This window comes from Mustela putorius, unplaced genomic scaffold (assembly GCF_011764305.1).
Source record: "Mustela putorius furo isolate JIRA1106 unplaced genomic scaffold, ASM1176430v1.1 tig00000589_pilon_pilon_pilon, whole genome shotgun sequence".
NCBI classification, from domain to species: Eukaryota; Metazoa; Chordata; class Mammalia; order Carnivora; family Mustelidae; genus Mustela; species Mustela putorius.
In genome coordinates, this window is record NW_025421425.1 from 5772751 (window position 1) to 5791834 (window position 19084).

Consider the following 19084-nt stretch of genomic DNA (forward strand, 5'->3'; position numbering starts at 1 on the left):
CAAAGGCAGAGGCTCAACCCACTGAGCAACCCAGATGCCCCATTTATTCATTTCCTTCAATTTATAGGAATCCAATAGGAAGGTAAATGGTAGCGACCTTTTCACTAGTATGTTTTTTTTTCCCCTTTCTTGGAAATGAGGGTAAGACAGGACACCAGCCCCTGAAGTAGAAGGCACTTGAACCTTAAAATGCGGTGAGTTGTAAAGGCTGAGCTGCCCTCCATGGTCTAATTGTAAAAGAGGTCACATTGTCTGTGCCCAGAGTGGGCCTGGCCCTTCCCGTTACCTGTCCTCAGCAGGCAAATCTCGTTATGACAAATAGAAGGATTGGGAAGAAAAATTAAAACTTTAGCTTGTATACAAATTTAACCTGAAAACAAGTTACAAAGCGCTAGGTTTCTTATTGTTGTTTTGTTTTTTTGAGTCGTCCTCACATACTGGCGACAGAATTGCTTCTCCTAGGGTGCTCATACTGTTCGAGGCTCTCGTCCGTTGTTGGTCAGTAGCCATCTGAAGGTCAGAAGGTAGCTTGTTCTGGTTTGTGTTCTCAAGCATCAGATGTATCACAATGTATTTTAGACCTGTTTGTGATCTGTTCAGAAAATGATGAAAAGTAAGTTGTCAAAGCAGAGTAGGGGAACGGAATGACTTAGGCACAGCAGCTGCATGTAAACAGAGTCATGCGGATCCATAATGATGGAAACATCACCATGGTCATCTTTGAACATGTTAGTTGTATTATTCACTCCCTAATCCCTAGAACAGGGGTCTGGGTCTCTATCCCTTTCAGAACGGTCCCAAACACCCTTTTTTATGTCATGGACTTAGTGTCCATGATTGATAGGAAATTTCAGGGACAAAAGCAACACTTAAAGGTGGCATCGTCTCCTCACAGCAATCTCTACATCTTGCTTAAAAATAACAGTACATGGATTTGCAAGACATTTGTCCATCTCCATCAGGCTTTTTCCATTGGTCTAAATGTGTGTTTTATTTTGTTTTAGATTACAAACTTCTTAAAATCAGTTAGGGGGAAAGTCTCTGGGGCTTAAAAGAGAGCTCTGTGTGTAAGTATGTCCTCTGTGAATGCCAAGGGGTTGAAAACACAATTCTGAGCTTCATCAGAGGATTGACTGCTGGAAAGTTCTTCCAAATTCTTTGATGTTACTAAAGATATATCTTTCTAGTGAGTTTTTGTTGAAATTAAATCTAACTGGAAATAACTTTTCAGTCCTTGGGTTAAAAATTGTTTCTGGCATTTCCTTTGGGTGATACCTTAATATAAGGATAGATGAATTAACTCAAGAGCTTTGAAGCAGAATTGGATACACAATACTTTGCTGGCTACTTTAGGAGACATTTTGATATTTTGTATACATGTGTGTATAATTTAGTGTTGCTTTTGCCTAGTTGCTTGATGTGTTTTCTATTCCCTTCATACTTGTGGTCCTTAACAAGGAAGGAGGTCAGTGACATAATGCAGGTGTTCTGGGATCGTTACTATTTGTGATATATGACACTTACAGAGGCTTAACTTGTCTTTATTGTGGCAAAGACATTGCCGTGTGAGTATCCGGTTAGGCCGCCTCAGGCTGAACTTGGCCTGCTGGTTCTGGGGGCCTGGAGACAACAAGACAGAAAGGTATGTGGTTTGGAGCTGAGTGGCATTTACTTGGCTTGCTGGTTCCCTGTTGTTCTTGTGTTTACAGAACCTCATGGTGAAGGCTCTTCGGGGTAACCTGGAGTTCTCAGGTGAAGACATGACCATGACCCCACCCGCTGCAAAGAGGCTGGTCTTCCAGGCCTGTGTTTCCTACTTCGAAACCACTTCCCTGAAGGCCTGCATTCTTTGGGTTGTTGGGGACATAAAACAAAAAGCCACTGAATGCTCTTTTCACAAATCACAGCCCGGTCTTCCCACCAGAGAAGCTTTTTATAATGAATTAAAATTTTGGTGGCCAGGGCAGAAAATACCTTTTTAATTACATTTTAAAAATCCCAAATATATAAATGTGATTTTATGCACTTGTCACTGAATATAGCAGACGCAGTAATACAGTCACGTTAGCCTCCTCAAAATGAGTGTGCAGCAGGCTGAGTGTGGCCTTGTTGCTTTCTGTGATACTTTGTGAGTATACTTTGTGATACTTTCTGTGTACTTTGCTCGGAACTCCGCGCTGTAGACTGTCCCTTAGAATGTCAGACTGCTTGGAGCGTTATGAACCACTGGGTTGCCTCGCTAGGTATGAGGCCCTTCCCGGGTGCTGTGTGCTCTGCTGCAGCCAAACTACCCTGGGAGATGAGAGGCACAAGCCTGCCTTCTGATAGGGGATGGGGCGCCCCCCCCCCAGGTGTTGCTTAGATAATTACCACGCCAGGTCGGGGGTCAGATCCAGCAAGACTCTGGCCAAGGAGTGGGTCTGCTTGGAGCCTTCAGGAAGGTGAAGAATGTGTGGGCCTGTGTGTGGGCAGGGGAGGGGATGCTTGAGGCAGTGGGGGAGGGAGCAGAGGCCTGTGGAACCTGTGGGAGCGGATGAGGGAAGGGGTAGTGAATGGGGGCTCAGGGGGGTGCAGGTCAGCGCGATCGGATCATGGACTTTGTACCATGTCAGGGAGTTTCAGTTTTATTTGAGGGCTCTGAGGAGCCAATGGCAAATGTTAGGGGAGTAAAATGATGAGGTGTGGGTTGCGGAGAGTGGCAGGATGGGTCAGAGGCAGTCCTGCAGCTCCTTAAGGAGACTGCTGGGGTGATCTACATGGAGAGGTAGATGCCAGCCAGTGGGGTGGGGAGCCGCGCTACTCCCGTGATGTGTGGAGCCCACAGGAGTGCATGAGAGGATGGGAGTCGGGGGGAAGCCTGGGTTTCTTGTCTTTCTGTTGGGTAGGTGGTTTGTGGGGCCAGGTACTGTGCTGGGACCCATATGATGGGGAGCAGGTTTGCGGGGCCCATGATGGCTACAGGCAGAGACGGCTGTGTCATAGGCATGCAGGTTGCCCCCATTTTCTTGATCCCTCTTGATGCCAGTGGTGGGTGTTTTCTGCTTGGCCATCAAGACCCACCATAGTCATCTCCAAGTCTGAACACTCAGGTGTTGCTTTCTCAAACAGACTGAGTGTAACACGGGTGCTCTAGTAGTTCATGTACAAGTTCCTCCCCGTCCGGCCAGAATGGCAAGTCATTGTATGCTGAACAAAGTTTCAACATCACTGATTTATACTGCGTCTCTGTAATTACACCTTTATTCTTTATAATAATCAAAAAGATCTGTACGTAAAGGAAAAGGAGAATTATAATATAGCTTTATTTTTCAAAGCCTTTTGCAAGAATGGTTTTGGTCTGCATTAAAAAATATGAAGACATAAGAATTTTTTTCTCTTCTATTTTGATAGAGGGCAAGGGTGCTAACATATATGAAATGTTTATTGTAGTGATATTAAACATGATTTCTTTTAGCTGTCAATCTTGGATGATTTATTCTACATCAAATCATTTAACAGTGACCAAACTGTATCAGTTATATCTTTGTGGTTCATTTGATAGAAACTACATTTCTAACTAGCTTTCCTGAGAGGCTGTTTCTTGATGTAAAGCAAGCCTTATTTGGAGTAGGTAGCACAGAACCATAAGCAGGTGTGTGTGTGTGTGTGTGTGTACATGTGGCTTGGAATGGGTGACTAGAGTCTCAGAGCACAGTGGGGGAGCTTTCCCTAGAGGTATCTCTTGATACTGTTAGAGGTACAGACAGATATATGTGTTCTTTCTTTTGGCATTTGGCAAACAACAGCATAAGGTTTCCCTGGCTGGTCCTTGGGGATACAAAGGTGAACAGCACACCTGGGCACATGGTTCTTTTTAGGTCTATGAGATTGTAGGAAGGTAGAATCCCCTTTTATGATACTACTACTTTTTTGACTATTAAGATATTCCCTTCCATTGGTCTGTTAGCTGTGGTTTTTAATTAAATTCTAATGCATAACTAATATATAATTAAATCATCAAACATTAAAAACTCATTTCATTTACATTAAAATATATGTAATAGTTCAAAAATATTTTTTGTTATGGTGTTTTGGTTGTTTTGGTTTGCCCTCTGTGTTTTGTGCTCAAGACATTAAAAAGCCAGCACCATTTTAAGTTGAAATGCCCTTAACTTCCTTGGATCAATCAAACTTACACTACTTTTTACTTCCTTAAAGAAACAGATTATTGCTTCTAAATTTATGTGAAGTAATATATTATGCAGTCTGACAATTACTACAACCATGAAGGTTTAAGTGAAAATTGTAATACTGCTCTATGAAACCCCATCTGTATTCCCGTGTGGTGGTCTGTGAGCATGCCTATAGGCTTGATATAAGTATTTAATGTGCTTCGTATGCATTTTATAAACATTATATATGTGTGGATTGTGGTTGTAGATTTACATAAAAATATGAACATTACATTATATTTTGATTTTTTTGAGCCTTAACAAAAATGGCATTACTTGTCATTTGATTTATAACCTCCTTTCCCCCTGACCGTTTTTCATGGAGGATCCAGGCTAGTTAAAAACGCTTCCTTCCTGCACAGCGCTAGTCTGACTGCTTGCCTAGTTGAAGCCCTCGATAGCACAAACACTGCACGCCACGCACCAGCGCTCCCTGTGATCTGTGACTCATCCTGCAGGCACTGCAGAGAAAGGTGAGGGAGTCGCAACTGCGGACGGGCTGCCTGGAAAGGGTGACGTCACCCCCACTTGCGCAGGCGCAGGCGCGGTGTGGCGCCTCTGATGCAGAGATTTATCATCCTGCTCTTTGTGCTCAGGGCGCTTGTGCGCGCGCTCGTTTCCCCTAAATAAACTAATGAGTAAAATTGGGTAATTACCACCAAGACTTGGTACTAATAGTAACCCTCCAGCTTACCGGAGTGTTCCCTTTTGTTGTGGTTTCAGAATGCTGCTGTATTTATTAACACGTTATTACTGCTACAACCCGTGTTTCTGAAGGTGGAGAATTTGAGTTTTCAGTTACTCCCACTTTCGATCCTCCCATCGAGTACTGAAGTAGGGCAGCTGACAGGCAAATGAGGCCTTTGAAAATGGATGAAGGGCACAGTTTGTCTTGTGGATTGTCTTTCAAAGACAAATCCCAGGGCAGGAGGCGAGGCAGACGGTTCAGAACAAGGCATCAGTCCATCCCATTCAGCCCAAATGGTCAAGAGAGAACTGTGGTTTTTCCTAAGACTGTTTTTACCTAAAAAAAAAAAAAAAAAGAGAGAGAGAGAAAAGAAAACCCAAACCATTGACTAGTTTAATTTGACGATTACATAAAATTTCAAATTACTAATAACTGCCAGTAGTCCTGGGAGAAATAAGGGATTTAAAAAAAAAATGACCCTTTAAGAAAAATGACTTCTTAGTTTAAAAAGCTTAAATTTGATTCATTTTTACCTCATCTGACTTATTTCACCTTAATTTTTTTGACCTTTATATAAAAAATACTATCTGAATGTGCTGTACAAAAGCTTTTTCTCATTGTAAAACGATTTCCTTGGTGCTTCCCCCCCCTCCTTAAGTAAGAGAACTTCGGGGTTGTTTCTTTTCTGTTTGTTTGTTGTTGTTGTTTTTAAAATCTGATATGGAAAAGAGACCAAATGAATGAGCGTTATGGTCCGCAATGACTCAGTCCAAAAGGCATTTGTTAGCAGTAACAATACAGTACCTACTCACAGAGTCTCAGGGTAAAAAATGAGAAATTGATTTGACCAGGTGGGTGTTAGATAGCCGAAGTTTCAGACCATTGATTCAGCTAAAAGATTGTCCATTGCTGAATGCTAACTTGTGGAATATTTCTTCTCAGGGCAGAGGTTAATTTCCTTGTTATAAATATAATACATACTATTGGAGTGGCTGTTTGAAAACACTGAGCTTATATTTCATAAACCTAAAATACAAAGTGCTAAAGGAACATTGGAGTGTTTGAGTAGGGCCTCAGGGGCAAGAAACTGGAGAAGTATGTTCATTCATTCATTCATTCACTGATTCATTCATTCATCCATTCTACTGTCCTGTGTTTGTTGAGTGCCTTGTGCCTGGTCCTGTCTTAGGCATGTGGTATATGGCAGGGAAGAAAGGAAACCCATCCTCTGGTTAGCAGGACAATTTAGAGGAAGAGAGAGAAAAACTCTCCTCTTGATGGGCAACATAATGCTTGTCATTTTAAGAAATATGAGCAATTCGGAAGCAGGGGTGTAAAGTATCCCCCAGATTGACATGCTTTTGAACCAAATAGCAATTTAAAAGGTGATAATAGGGTGTGCCTGGGTGGCGTATTTGCTTAAGTGGCCGACTCTTGGTTTCAGCCCCAGTCATGATCTCAGGGTCATGGAATCGAGCGCCGTGTTGCGCTCCGTGCTCAGCATGGGCTGTGCCTGAGATTCTCGCTCTGTGCCCCTCAGCCCCTCCTCATGCTGTCTCTCCCTCTCTCAAAGAAAATTCTTAAATATAAATAAATAAAAGGTGATAACAGAATCAGTTTTGGCAAATAATATGTGAACCTTTGAGTTGGGATGTTTTTAAATGAATATATTAAATCCTCTAAATATTCAAATTTTATTTTTTGGAAAGAACAGAGATAATTACTAAGCTCCGGCTTCACGTTTATTTTAACAATGGGTAACATCTGATTTTTAACCCACACTCCTTTCTTTTCAGTATCATTCAACAGATATTAATATCAAGATGTTTGAGTAACGACAGATGTTATCATGTAGACATTCCAATCAGGTTCCTTGTAGACTTGGCTCAAAAGAGTGGTCGTTGCATGTATTTTAGAGCTCCCCTGGGAAGCATCCTCTGCACCTTCAAAGGAGCCTTGGCTGACTACATCCTTACACTCTCTCTGGTCACTATCTCCTGAAGCTAGCTGTTTGACTTAATTCACGTTGGCTTCTTTGTCTAAGGTAGCGAAACTTACTTTAAATTGTAACAAGAATCTAGTCTGCCTTTCTGTACTCTAGTTAGGCTCTGTGTAATTTAAAAAGTATCTAATTTAAGAAATGGGTAGAACTAAATGTCCTCTGACTTTGACCTCTCCTTATCATTTTTAAGCTGCTTTTCTTTTCGTGGAATTTTACGGAAAGTCTTTCTCTGGCACCACCTTTCACCTGTTAGTGCATTTTCAAAGTCTCTTGGTGGCACTTAGAGGTAAGACTGCTGCTGGCTCGTGGTCTGTGACATAAAGATGTAGTCTGAGACATCAGAATCATTGCCCCAACGTGGCATTTGCCATCCCTTTCTCTCCTCAGGAGCATGGGTGGGGGAGGGGCTGTGTGTTTATAAGGATAGTCCTGGAGCGTATCCTTTTGATCTAAAAGTTTAGACACCACGGCAAGTTCCTTTAATACACAAGATGGAACACAGTAGGAGTTGTCTTATCTGCTGTATAATCTAGACTCACTGGAATAGCACAGAAGCCATGTATTTGGATTTTTTTTTTCTTTTTGTAATAATTGCACAATCTGCTTTAATAAATCGCTCTTCGGGGCATAGAACTGAATCTGCCTTTTTGATCTGAGGATATTTCTTTTTTTTTTTTTTTTTTTTAAAGATTTTATTTATTTATCAGAGAGAGAGAGGGGGGGAGAGAGCAAGCACAGGCAGACAGAATGTCAGGCAGAGGCAGAGGGAGAAGCAGGCTCCCTGCCGAGCAAGGAGCCCGATGCGGGACTCGATCCCAGGACGCTGGGATCATGACCTGAGCTGAAGGCAGCCGCTTAACCAACTGAGCCACCCAGGCGTCCCAGATCTGAGGATATTTCATGGCTGAGTTCTGCCTGCTTTTTATTAAAAGTTACGTGATATGTTTAATTAATTTTGTGGTATGTGTACATGCTTCTTTACTTAGCCTTTTGCTTATGGGATGTATTTTTTTAAATGAAAATGAGATTAAAGATAATAGCTGGTGACTGTCATAATAGTCACAAACTCAGTCTCTTTGTGATTAGTTTCATACTTCTGCTTTTAAAAGTTTTCTATCTTAAAAGTTTTGACGATTTTAATGAAATTCCCGTCTCTTTTTCTGTGATATATTCAACAAAAAGACTAGTAAAACTGAAGACTTCATATTCTACCCTATGTTTGGACATGTATATATATCACAATAGAAATGTAACATACTCTAACACTGGTTTAACTCTGGATTTATGTGCCTTTGCTCCTCTAACAAGACTGTGAGTCTTACTTAATTGAGGGGAGAAATGCAGGAACTGATAGGCCTCAAGTAACTCTAGGTTTTGGAAACTGAAACATGGGAGTGAGTCTGTGTTTTCTGGTGGGTCAGAGGAAATTGAGATTTTTGCTGCGAGCTTGTGTTTACTTCACCTTGTTTTCATGTCCGTGAGCTGTGCATCCCGTGGGGCGGCCTGGGGCAGCTTCCGTCACCCACTCTGTAAAGGGTGGTAATAAATGGCTTTTTTCAGAGAGTCAGCTGGAATTGCTAAGAACGCTTTGGGATTGCCACGTAAGTCATGTAGTCCTCTTATGAGGGGCCGGCACTGGGCTTGGGACATTCTGCGTGCTGAGGGTTGTGTGAGACAGGGGAGACCCTCAAGTGGGGCTCGATTTCTGTGTTTGGGGCCCAGGACCGCGGTCAACGGCGGTCCTTCTCGGAGGGCTTAGCCGTGTCTTGGCCAGGATGTCTGTGGGGACAGAGAGCATGTGCAGATGGGGAAAAGCGAATGTTTTCCTAACTGGTAGCAGCAGGAGGGGGATCCTCTTTTCAAATCCCTGGAGCTTGGGATCCACAGTCAAGGCTCAATCCTTCCTATTGTTCTGTCATTCGATTTCCTCCTCTTTGGTCCAGGTTCCCAGCACCCCTGGCCGCTTGTGGGATGTTGCGCCGTAGGTATATTTATAAGCTTGTCGTCACGAGGACCGCCGTGCTGCGCTGCCCAGTTCCTCCTTGCGTTGCCCTGCTGACACCTCTAGATCGCCCCGGGGGCACTGAGATGTAATCTGTCCTTGTGGATGCGTCCGGTGAATTACCAGCGACCGCTGACACTAGATTGCATCCATTCAAGAGCTTTGAAGGAACCTTCAGGATGAAATTGCAGAACTCTTGGCTCTTGTTTGGCCTTTTATAAATAGCCACTGTTTTTAAAAGCTTGGTGTGTTGCCAGCACAAAGCTTGGTATATTGGAAAGCAAAATGGCCCGATGATATAGAGCTGTGGGTTCTGTGTTGAGCCCTTACATGACCAGAGAGGTCATGCCGCCGTATCTTCTGGACCTTGGGGTCCTCCTCGGGATGTGTTTGCTGCTGTCTTTCTGCAGCGTCTCTGGTGATGGTCAGTATCATGGCTAATACCGTGAAAACTGGGTTCTTGGTACACAGGAGAGATTGATTTTGTCATTCTTTGCTGATCTGAATGCTGTATTGCGGGGGTGGGTTCTGTTACATCCTTCCTCAAAGTGCTAATTTTGTCGTCGTTTGCTTACTCTGGCAGGCTGCTAATCTGGGGGGACTTGAGCTACGAACCCCATCTCCTGCAGTGGGCCCTAGCACGAATCTCAGTCAGACACTCTGTCTTTAGCCTGGAGCTTGCCTCCTACAAGCGAGGCTCAGGGGAGAGCCAGAGATTTGGGCCAAGATTATATACAGAATTTGGGGCTCCCCCGCTCCTTTCCACGATTCTCCTCAGCTGCTGAGGTTGCCCCAAGCTGTGTCTGGTTCTTGTGTTGGCAGCTCCATGAGGCTTAGCCTGTGCCCTGTCCTCAGGCTAAAAGCCCCACCTAGCGCTCCCAGTGCCATTCTCTTTTGCCCAAGCACGTTGCCCTGCTCTGCATCACTCTGCAGCCTTGAGACTGCTCACTTTTTAATAGGTTTCCTCTGTGGCAGGCAGGCCTGGTCCCCCAGGGGCTGCTCAGACATGTTACGGAAGACCCCAGGTCACTGAGAGAGAGCTTTCCCTGCTCTCCCAGTCCAGGTCTGCACCTTGCATTGTGTTATTACCAAGCTACCGTTCTGGAGCATTCCTTGTACTGTTTTGGCACAAACAGGAAAATAGTGATGGGGCAGTGGTCTTTTATTTTTCTTAGAGATTACTCAGCCAGTGATGATATTTTCTTGTTTTGATGAGGATGGCCAGCATCCTGAACCTAGATTTCCTGTTTGAGACCTCCGAGGCATTATTAGGAGCATGAACATTTTTGACCCCAGACTCTCATGTGGGCCTTTGCCCTGGTGAGCCAAGCCAGACACGTTCGGGCTTTGAGAATTCCTTATCTTGGATGTTGGCTTGGCCTCAATTGCTTACTTCGTGCTTCTCTTCCATGATCTATCTCTCCACTTGCCTTTGGCAATATTGGTTGTGCGGAGAGTTAGTTTCACAGTGAGAAGAGGGTCTCAGCTGCCTTCCGAAGCAGGTGGCACTGGGCCATCTTACCCCAGTAGCCAGTGACATTCCTCCAGGGGGACATGACCCAGAAAGCCTGGAAGGATAGAGCCTAAAGGGAGCTGTGGTCAGTCCCCGGCTATTTATAATCCCTGCTCTCCTCACTGCCACCGTTTATTTTTAACCACTCTGGACTCTGGGAGGAGGAGGAGGATGCCGAGTTGGAGGCGGCTTTGAGTGCCCCCTAGAGGCATCAGTGTTTAAAACATGATACTGCTGCTTTTTATGCATTCATCTACAGGATCCAGACGAAGAATTTTGAAACGCTCTGGACTGGTTTCATATCTTGTGTTTTTGGGGACCAGATCTTTATTGCTACAAGTGGCCTGGAGCCTGCTTGGTACCGGAGCCTTTGGGTCTGTGTGCAAATCCCTGTTTGACATTAAAATAGAAAATAATTCTGTGGTAATTTTTTCCTTTATAGAATTCAGATGCTTTGAAATGCTATTTCTAAAGCTGATTTAATGGGTGTGAGTAAGCTGCTGTGTTGGCACTGGATAGATGGGATAAGAAGTTTAAATGTCATTCAAGCAACCTAGTAACTCGAATTTCTCCTTATGTATTTCAGGGTTTCGAAAAAATGATGAAATGAAAGCTATGGATGTTTTGCCAATTTTAAAGGAAAAAGTTGCGTACCTTTCAGGTAAAGTTGGAACTTTCTAATCTGCTTACTGTTTCTTCTGCTTCTGATACAGTGCCAAGAATCTGAAATACCATACTAACTCACCTGCCACACACATAAAAACACTGTGTTTCAGTAGAACTTTGACTGCTTTATTCTTAAAGCATTTTCCTGAGAAAGCAGTGCCCAAAGTATTTTCTCCTAGTGGGTAGGCACAGTATAAGTCAGATGGCACTGGGGAGTAAGATATGTTTGTGCCTGTCACTTAACAGACATTTGATGTTTTTCCTCAATTAAGTAAACCAACTGATTGTTCAAAAGTTTAAAAGTCCCTCATCTGGGCACCTGGGTGGCTCAGTCTGTTAAGTGTCTGCCTTTGGCTTAGGCCATGATCTCAGGGTCCTGAGATCGAGCCCCTGCTCAGTGGTGGGGGGGGGCAGAATCTGCTTCTCCCTTTCCCTCTGCCTGCTGCTCCTCCTGCCTGTGCTCTCTCTCTGTCAGATAAATAAATATCTTTTTTTTAAAAAAGTAAAAGTCTGTCATCTTCCTGGAAGAGATGGGAACATGGCCTTAGTGGGTATGTCCCGAATTCCTTGCTTTGGTTTCTTGTCCCCTCACCCTGGAGTTCCTAGAACCCGTGTTACGGACTGTGAAAGTCCTCGTGATCTCTGCCAACTGGTTCCTCCGCTTCCCTGTATAGCCTGGCCCTTTGGGGTGAGGACAGTCTCAGCCAGTCTCTCGGGCTTTGGGGCACTAGAGGGTCCACCTTTGGCTTTTTGGGGCTGTTTCTTTGAGGGCTCTCTCCTAGATGAACAGAAGAGCCATTGAGTGTCTTACCTTTTTAGCCCCAGTTCACTTGTTACAAAACAAAGGTCTGCAGAGTTTTCTGCTCTGTTATAGCAGGAAGTGAATGTGTGGATTGTCACATACTTTCAGACAGTCTTCCCGGATATGTTTCCCCGATAATTTTTTATCTTTCTCAAACAGGCGTAATATACTGATCTGATGTCTCCTTTTGAACACATTTTATTTTAAACGTATAACACTACCAGCTGCTTTTATATGTTGGGTGTGTCCCCTTGGCTGTGGAACGGGGCTGTATTTAGGACAGCGCTCCCCGTGGTGCTGCTGCTAATCTCAACTTGACGGCCAGTGGTGTTTCCTGGCGTCCCTCCTAAACTGTTTGATGATTTGGCTCAAGTGAGTCTAATTCAGAATGCATTTGGACTGTTAATAGAAGTTCATGGAAAGAAGAGGTTGCTTTTGGTAGTTGGGAATACATGCTGCAGAAAATGCCCCTCCTGGCTTCTGTTACACACGGAGTTTTGAAAGTAGGCTTTGCGCATTCCTAATCACTTTGTAACAGACTGCATGAGGCAGACTCATGCCGCACTTTGTCAACTCCTGATTTTGTAGTTTGCAGGTGGATTTTAAAGTTATAATAGTGAAAAGACTCTGTTTATAAATGATAGAGGCATCCATAGGAGGGCCTAGAGCCAATTCCAGATGTTCTGCAGTTTTTTTTAAATGTCTAAAGTCTGCATCTGTGGTGAGAGCACTTGCTTCTTTGGTTAAGCATCCAGAGACGGGCATGTCCAGAGCAGGGGAAGGTTAAGGTTGATGATTTTTATTTGTACTCATTTTCTCTTGGGCATTTAATACAGAATGCCTCATTTGATGTCATTTTTGTCCAAGTCACTATCAGAATTAAAACTGTTTACCTTTTAACTATTCGAAGAAATAAAATCACCAGTCTTTCAGAGTTTGTCAGGACTCTTTACTCAAGCCTTGAATTCCGCAGGGTTAATTAAAGTTGGATCTCTGTAGTGGGGAGGGAAGTTGTGCCCAGCAGCAGACTAATCTGGAACCATTTTTTCAGTATTAGAGATGGTGGGACTTTTGCCAGTTGTGTTGGTTAAGTGAAGTTGGTAGCTGCCACTGCATTTTAATAGTATTTCCTACTTTATGATCAGAATTGGCACATTATGTTAGCCGATGTCATTTGTTGATTTTTTTAGGCTTGCTGTTATTTCGTTTAGGAAGGGAAAAGGAAAAAACCCACTAAATTAAAAACAAATTCGTTACTTGCATAGTGATTTCTTTGTGTGTGTGAAAGGTTTACAGTGAAGCAATAAATCTTTGAAAAATGTATACCTCTGATCCTGATTTCTAAAATCTGTTTTTTTGAGATATAATTCACAACCATAAAATCTACCCTTTAAACATGTATGCTTCAGTGGATTTTTAGGGTATTCACAAGGTTGTGAAACTATCCCCATGGTCTAATCCCAGAACACTTTGATTACCTTCAAAAGAGCACCATGCCCAGGGCCATTTCCTCTACCACCTGGCTCGGGCAACTGCTAATCTATTTTTCTCCTCTCACCCCATTTTTTTTTTTTTAATATTAGGGGATATTTATTGTGGTATGTTTGTAAAAGCTATCTGTATGAGTAGCTTTTAGTAAATCTAAGTGGAATAACTAGGGCTTTGAAAAAGCAGGCCAAGAGATCAGCGATTCCTTGAGATACTTATTCGGTCAAAAGCTCTTAAAAACCCAGTGGGGATTCTTTGAACTTGAATATTTTTGATTCTCAGTCTCATCTCCAGGTACTGTAGAAAGCAGTCCTCACCGCATATAGGTAAGACAGCAAAGTCCTTCCTAACTCCTGCAAAGTCCTACAGGTAAAACCTGACTTCATGCTTCAGGTCAGAAGTAGGGGCAGTAAAAGAAGTGTTTGATAGTTTATATTTAACATTTTATTTAATATATATGTTGATGTGTTATATATATTGTAGTGTGGATATCATCTATATATATAACTATATATACATATATATGTATATATATAAAATGTCAGCCTTGTGCCACTAGGGGCTAGGGTTTGGGCGCCAAAAGAACTCACAGACTACCATCAGAATTAAGAATGCTTTTTTCCCCCCTTAACTTTTTAATCAAAAAACATTTCAGCATCCAAAAGGAGAGAGAATATAGTGTAATGAATTTCTAGGAACCATGGTTCACTTCAATAATCTTGTCATTTGTATGCCTGTAAAAGCTTTAGGAAAAAACCTCAATACCATTAAGAGACCTAAAAAATGAGTAGTAATTTTTTAATACAAACAAAAAAAGCCCAATTCAAATTTTCCTGTTTGTGTCATAATTTGTTTCACAGGATATACATGGCAGTTGGTTGATCACTCTGTTTCTGAATCTGTAGGTTCTTACTCCTTCTCCTTCTTTTTGTCTTATCCCCTTATGTTAATTATTAGGTGAGGAACTGTTTTCCTGTAGATTTCCCTACATTTTAGCTTTTGCTCGTTGCACTCATGGGTGGCCATCTAATATATTCTCCTTCCCCTGTTGTTTCCTATAAACTGGAAGCTGGGTCTTGAGGCTTGATCAGACCTTGCTTAGATTTTGTAGGAAGAAGGCAAAAATCCTTAGTGGGTGGTGGCAGATAGTCCTACTGGGAGTTTTACTGGGGAAGTCTCGCTGTTTCTTTTTTATAATGTCAGGCATTCATTGACAATCATGGTTTAGAACTAGTATTTTCTCACAGTTGTAGAATAGTGACATTCTGATTATTTCCTTTCTTCTTCATCAACTTAAATATTTTATAAAAAGAAATGTCCCATTGGGGCGCCTGGGTGGCTCAGTGAGTTGTTAAAGCCTCTGCCTTTGGCTCAGGTCATGATCGCAGGGTCCTGGATTGAGCCCCACATTGGGCTCTCTGCTCAGCGGGGAGCCTGCTTCCTCCTCTCTCTCTCTGCCTGCTTCTCTGCCTACTTGAGATCTCTGTCTGTCAAATTAAAAAAAAAAAAATAACTTAATAAAAAAAGGTCCCATCATCAGTTTTGTCGTTATCCTGAGAATACAGTTAATGCAAGAAAAGAAGGTTAAGGGGCGCCTGGGTGGCTCAGTGGGTTGGGCTGCTGCCTTTGGCTCAGGTCATGATCTCCAGGTCCTGGGATTGAGCCCCACATCGGTCTCTCTGCTCAGCAGGGAACCTGCTTCCCTTCCTCTCTGCCTGCCTCTGCCTACTTGTGACCTCTCTCTGTCAAATAAATAAATAAAATCTTTAAAAAAAGAAAAAGAGAAGAAGGTTAAATGATTGATTCTTGTCCTTTACCAGTTTTTGGTCCAATAATTATTTCAGACTGATTAAAAAAAAAAGAACCTTTTTCTTTTTAATGTTTGATGTGTTTCAATTGATTGCCAATTTTTAAATATCTCTTATGAAGTTAAAATTTTCTCTCTTTGATCCAATGGGAGTGTCTTCAGATTGGCTCCTGAATCCATGCAGTGCAGCCCTACAGGTTCTCTTTTTGCTGATGAGACAGGATGTTTCCGGCCCAGCTCGTCTGTCCCTGTTCCGCATCAGGAGACAGCCATCTCTCCAAAGTGTGCTGGCTCTTTTGCGTGGGAGAAAGGCGCAAGATGCTAGGGGAGCTCTCTGTTCCTGGCTGGGCCACTGTTTCTGCGCTCTTCAGTGGACACATCTAGGAAACACGTGTATAGATGACTTTTATTAAGTAGGATGTCATGACTTCATAACTAAAGTTTCTAATTCAGATTTAGATTTACAGGTATTTTTCTTTGACTTTATATTTGTATCTCTTTTTCCTTATACCAAAAATCCGCATTCCTACCCTCCTCCACGTAATTGCTTATTCACATTGTAATACTGATTTTATTGCCACGCAGTGACTACCAGATGTCATCTAATATTTCTGTTGTCCTAAGGGTATATGCCCCTAGGAACATATGGTCCTGTTACCGTTCTTTAAAATCACATAGAATAGCTCCTCTCTGTGTGGGTCAAGTTCCTGCCAACTTGAAACTCCAGATCATATGTTTCATTTTGTTTTTATAGTTTTAAAGCTTAAAAAAACAACCACCTAATCTTGCATCAGTGTTAAGTAAAATGTGTACATCATTCCAGGATTAAAAACTTAAAAAAAAAAAAAAAAAAAAAAGTACAAAGAAATGCAGTTTTTTTTACCCTGCCTCATCGACCCCATGCCTTTCCTCCATCAAAGGAAACCTTTTTTGTTTTTGTTTTCTGTAGTTTTTTTTTCTTGTAAAACAGGAGCTCTCTCCTCCCTCCCCCGAGATAAACAGTCATATATTTATGGACCATTTTCTCTGCTTACGGTTTCATTTTAACAGTTTTCTGGAGAACAGAGTATTAGTACATACAGAGATGCCACATTGCTTTTACAGTTGTTTGAACTGGATTGTGGGTATATAGCGTATTGGTTCAGTTGGCTGCCTATTGATAGACATTTGGGTTGCTTTTTCAGAAGGAATTTTTGGGGCGGGGCCAGGTGAAGATCATTCACCTTTGCGAGTGTGGGTGTTGACGGGAGTGTAGGTTTTGATTGCCCAGAGGTTTGCTGTTAGTACTGGGGCTTTTGACCATAGTTCCTCTTGTTCCAGTTTTGCTGAGTTCTTCATTTTCTGGAAAGAGAAGGGGCGCCGCGCACCTGTCTAGGAGATTCTTGTTAGTCCCTGGCACTGTCTGAGGCGACAGCGACAGACCAAGATCGGAAATTGCCAGAGGCTCTCCAAGCGCCCCATCAAGAGTACCCTGAGAGTCTTCCTTCCAAATGCTAGTTCTCAGGACGGGGCTGCAGGAGGCGGGCGTGGGAGGGTACGGGGCTGTGGAGCTGCTCCTTGGTCCCTCCTAGAGCAGTGGCCTGGTGTTCACCTTTGTAACAGAGTTTTCTTAGTTGACAGCAGCCTTAATAGTGGCAGCCATAATTTCTCCTTCACAAACCGTGCCTTTTCAGAGCTTCCTTTATAAAGCTCTGCTTTTCATGATCAGTGAGTTAGACTGTTCTTTGGGCAGGGGCGGGAGCATAAAGAATCATTTTCCAGACTGTATTGTAATCAAGAAATTCAAACAAGGGCCATACAAGACAAATACAGTTGGTTCACTGAGATCGACCTCATACTCCTCAAAGCAGGTATGCCTGCCTTTGAAGAGAAGGATGAAAGCTGAATTTTTAATTGATTTAAAGAAAAAGGGGCAGCTCTGAAGCTAGCTGCTTCTGGGGTCATTCTGCACTGTGCTGCTCCAGAGCCCAAGTGCCCTGGGCTTTCCCCTTTCAGAAGACGAAAATTAGCATCACTGGGTTTGAGGAAGGGTCACGCAGATGGCTGCAACCATAATGCAGGACTTTCTCCGCTTTCTTTCTCATGTTGACAAGAACCTCCAGTATGTGTGTGTGTGTGTGTGTGTGTGTGTGTAAAACATTTGAGGGGAGGAGAGAGAGAGAACACAGGTGGGAGGGGCAGAGGGCGAAGGGGAGAGAACGTCAAGCAGACGAGTTGATGCTGAGCACAGAGCCTGATGCCGGGCTGGATCCCAGGACTCCGAGATCACGACCTGAGCCGAGATCACGACCTGAGCCGAGATCATGGCCTGAGCCGAAATCAAGAGTCAGACGCTTAGCCCACCGCTCCCACCCTGCCCCCCCCACCTCCAGCCCGTGCCCCTGCTGGGCGTCCCTACCTCTGTGTTTCTATAGGAAAGTTCATCAGGCACGTCTGTTTTTAACTTCCTGATCCCAATGATAGGTATTTCGAATTACCTTTGTGTGGCGTACAGATGAGGAATCCATTCATTCAGCTGGTCTGTATCGAGTACACTCTTTGTTCCGGTCTCTTCCGAGGCCTCACAGGTGTGTACTGACGTCCGTGAATGAGCAGACAAGCCTGCCTCCGTAGAACTTCACAGACAAAGGAAAAGACTGCGTCAATCAGATGATGTACTAGAAGGGGAGAGGTGCCTTGCAGGGATATAATGGGGTATGGGGAGAATTGCAAGAGTTGAAAATAAACAGTGTCATGAACAAAAACCACACTTTCTGTTTGGTTTGGTTTAACTAAAACAGCACTTGGACAGGCAGCTAACCCTTGACGAGCTGCTAGATTTGATGACAGGCATGGAGCAGCCCAGAGGCTGTGCCGCTCTCAGATGTACTGGACGTTGGTAGGTGCAGGACACGGATTTCTTGCCCTTTTCAAGGCGGAAACCCAGGCGCTGGGTTTCCCGTCCGTGCCGCGCGACTGCCGTGTGTCCCACCTGCCTCGCCCTGGGGCTGCAGGTGGACATCACATCCGTTCGAGTGTATCCGGCAGACGAAGCTTCCATGAGCTGCAGCCTCACTCCTGTTACTAGCTCCGGAACGAGAACTTTCAGGCGGTCACTCTTTAGCTTCACAGCCCGGGCAGCATTCATTTCTGTGCCTTCCCGTTTGTGACGTTGGCACTGTGTTCAAGCTTGGCGAATGCATCTGTGGCGTTGACTTCAGGCTCCTCAAGGTTCAGAGACCAGGATGCTTTGAACTAATACTGTGTCTCTTCAGGTCTTAGGTTTTTCTTTTTTAAACCTCCCTGGGGGGGCGCCTGGTTGGCTCAGTGGGTTAAGGCCTCTGCCTTCGGCTCAGGTCATGGTCCCAGGGTCCTGGGATCGAGCCCCCATCGGGCTCTCTGCTTGGCAGGGAGCCTGCTTTCCCCCTCTCTCTCTGTCTGCCTCTCTGCCTACTTGTGATCTCTGTCTGTCAAATAAATAAATAAAATCTTAAAAAAAAAAATAAAAATAAACCTCCCTGGGAGGGTCAGCAGATGGAGATTGGGCACCTGCCTGTCACTGATGGTGACACAGCACAGGTCGGAAGATGAGCCCTGATGCAGGGAGGTTAGCAAGTGAAGGCCAGTCATTAAATTATTTAAAAAAAGAATATGCAGTTTTTACTTCATAAGTGATTTTTGATGACGTTTTAAAACTATTGTAGTGAGTTTTCTGGAGCTCTGTTCTGTGAAAAGGAAAAAAAACAAGGTGAATTTTTTTTTCTTCCTCTTAAAAGTCAAATTGGGGTTTATGGAAGCTTTTCTTTAGGACATAAGTGAGAGCCTGTTTGGTGGATGAGCTTGCTGGCATCTCCCAGGGGACACCTCATTAGCGCTACCAGCTGGGGGGACTCTCTAGTTAAAAGGTGAAGCGGTACAACAGTAGG

At 43.6% G+C, this 19084-nt stretch overlaps 1 protein-coding gene and 1 long non-coding RNA gene across 4 annotated transcripts in view; one reads left to right on the forward strand and one right to left on the reverse strand.

The window, feature by feature from the left end:
- Nucleotides 1–376: 376 nt before the first annotated feature.
- LOC106006645 lies at nt 377–17793 on the reverse strand. The gene is made up of 3 exons (XR_006607331.1): nt 17657–17793; nt 4906–5235; nt 377–592 (listed from the first exon to the last, which is right to left on the reverse strand). It is a non-coding gene; the product is annotated as an uncharacterized LOC106006645 (long non-coding RNA).
- The window catches only part of TRIO (trio Rho guanine nucleotide exchange factor), a 224991-nt gene continuing 216845 nt past the window's right edge, over nt 10939–19084 (forward strand). For all 3 annotated transcript variants that reach the window (XM_013060766.1, XM_013060767.2, XM_045082027.1), the window contains exon 1: nt 10939–11077. In XM_013060766.1, coding sequence (XP_012916220.1) covers nt 10954–11077 — 124 coding nt within the window. In that variant the 5' untranslated portion in view covers nt 10939–10953. The remainder of the gene's footprint in view (nt 11078–19084) is intronic.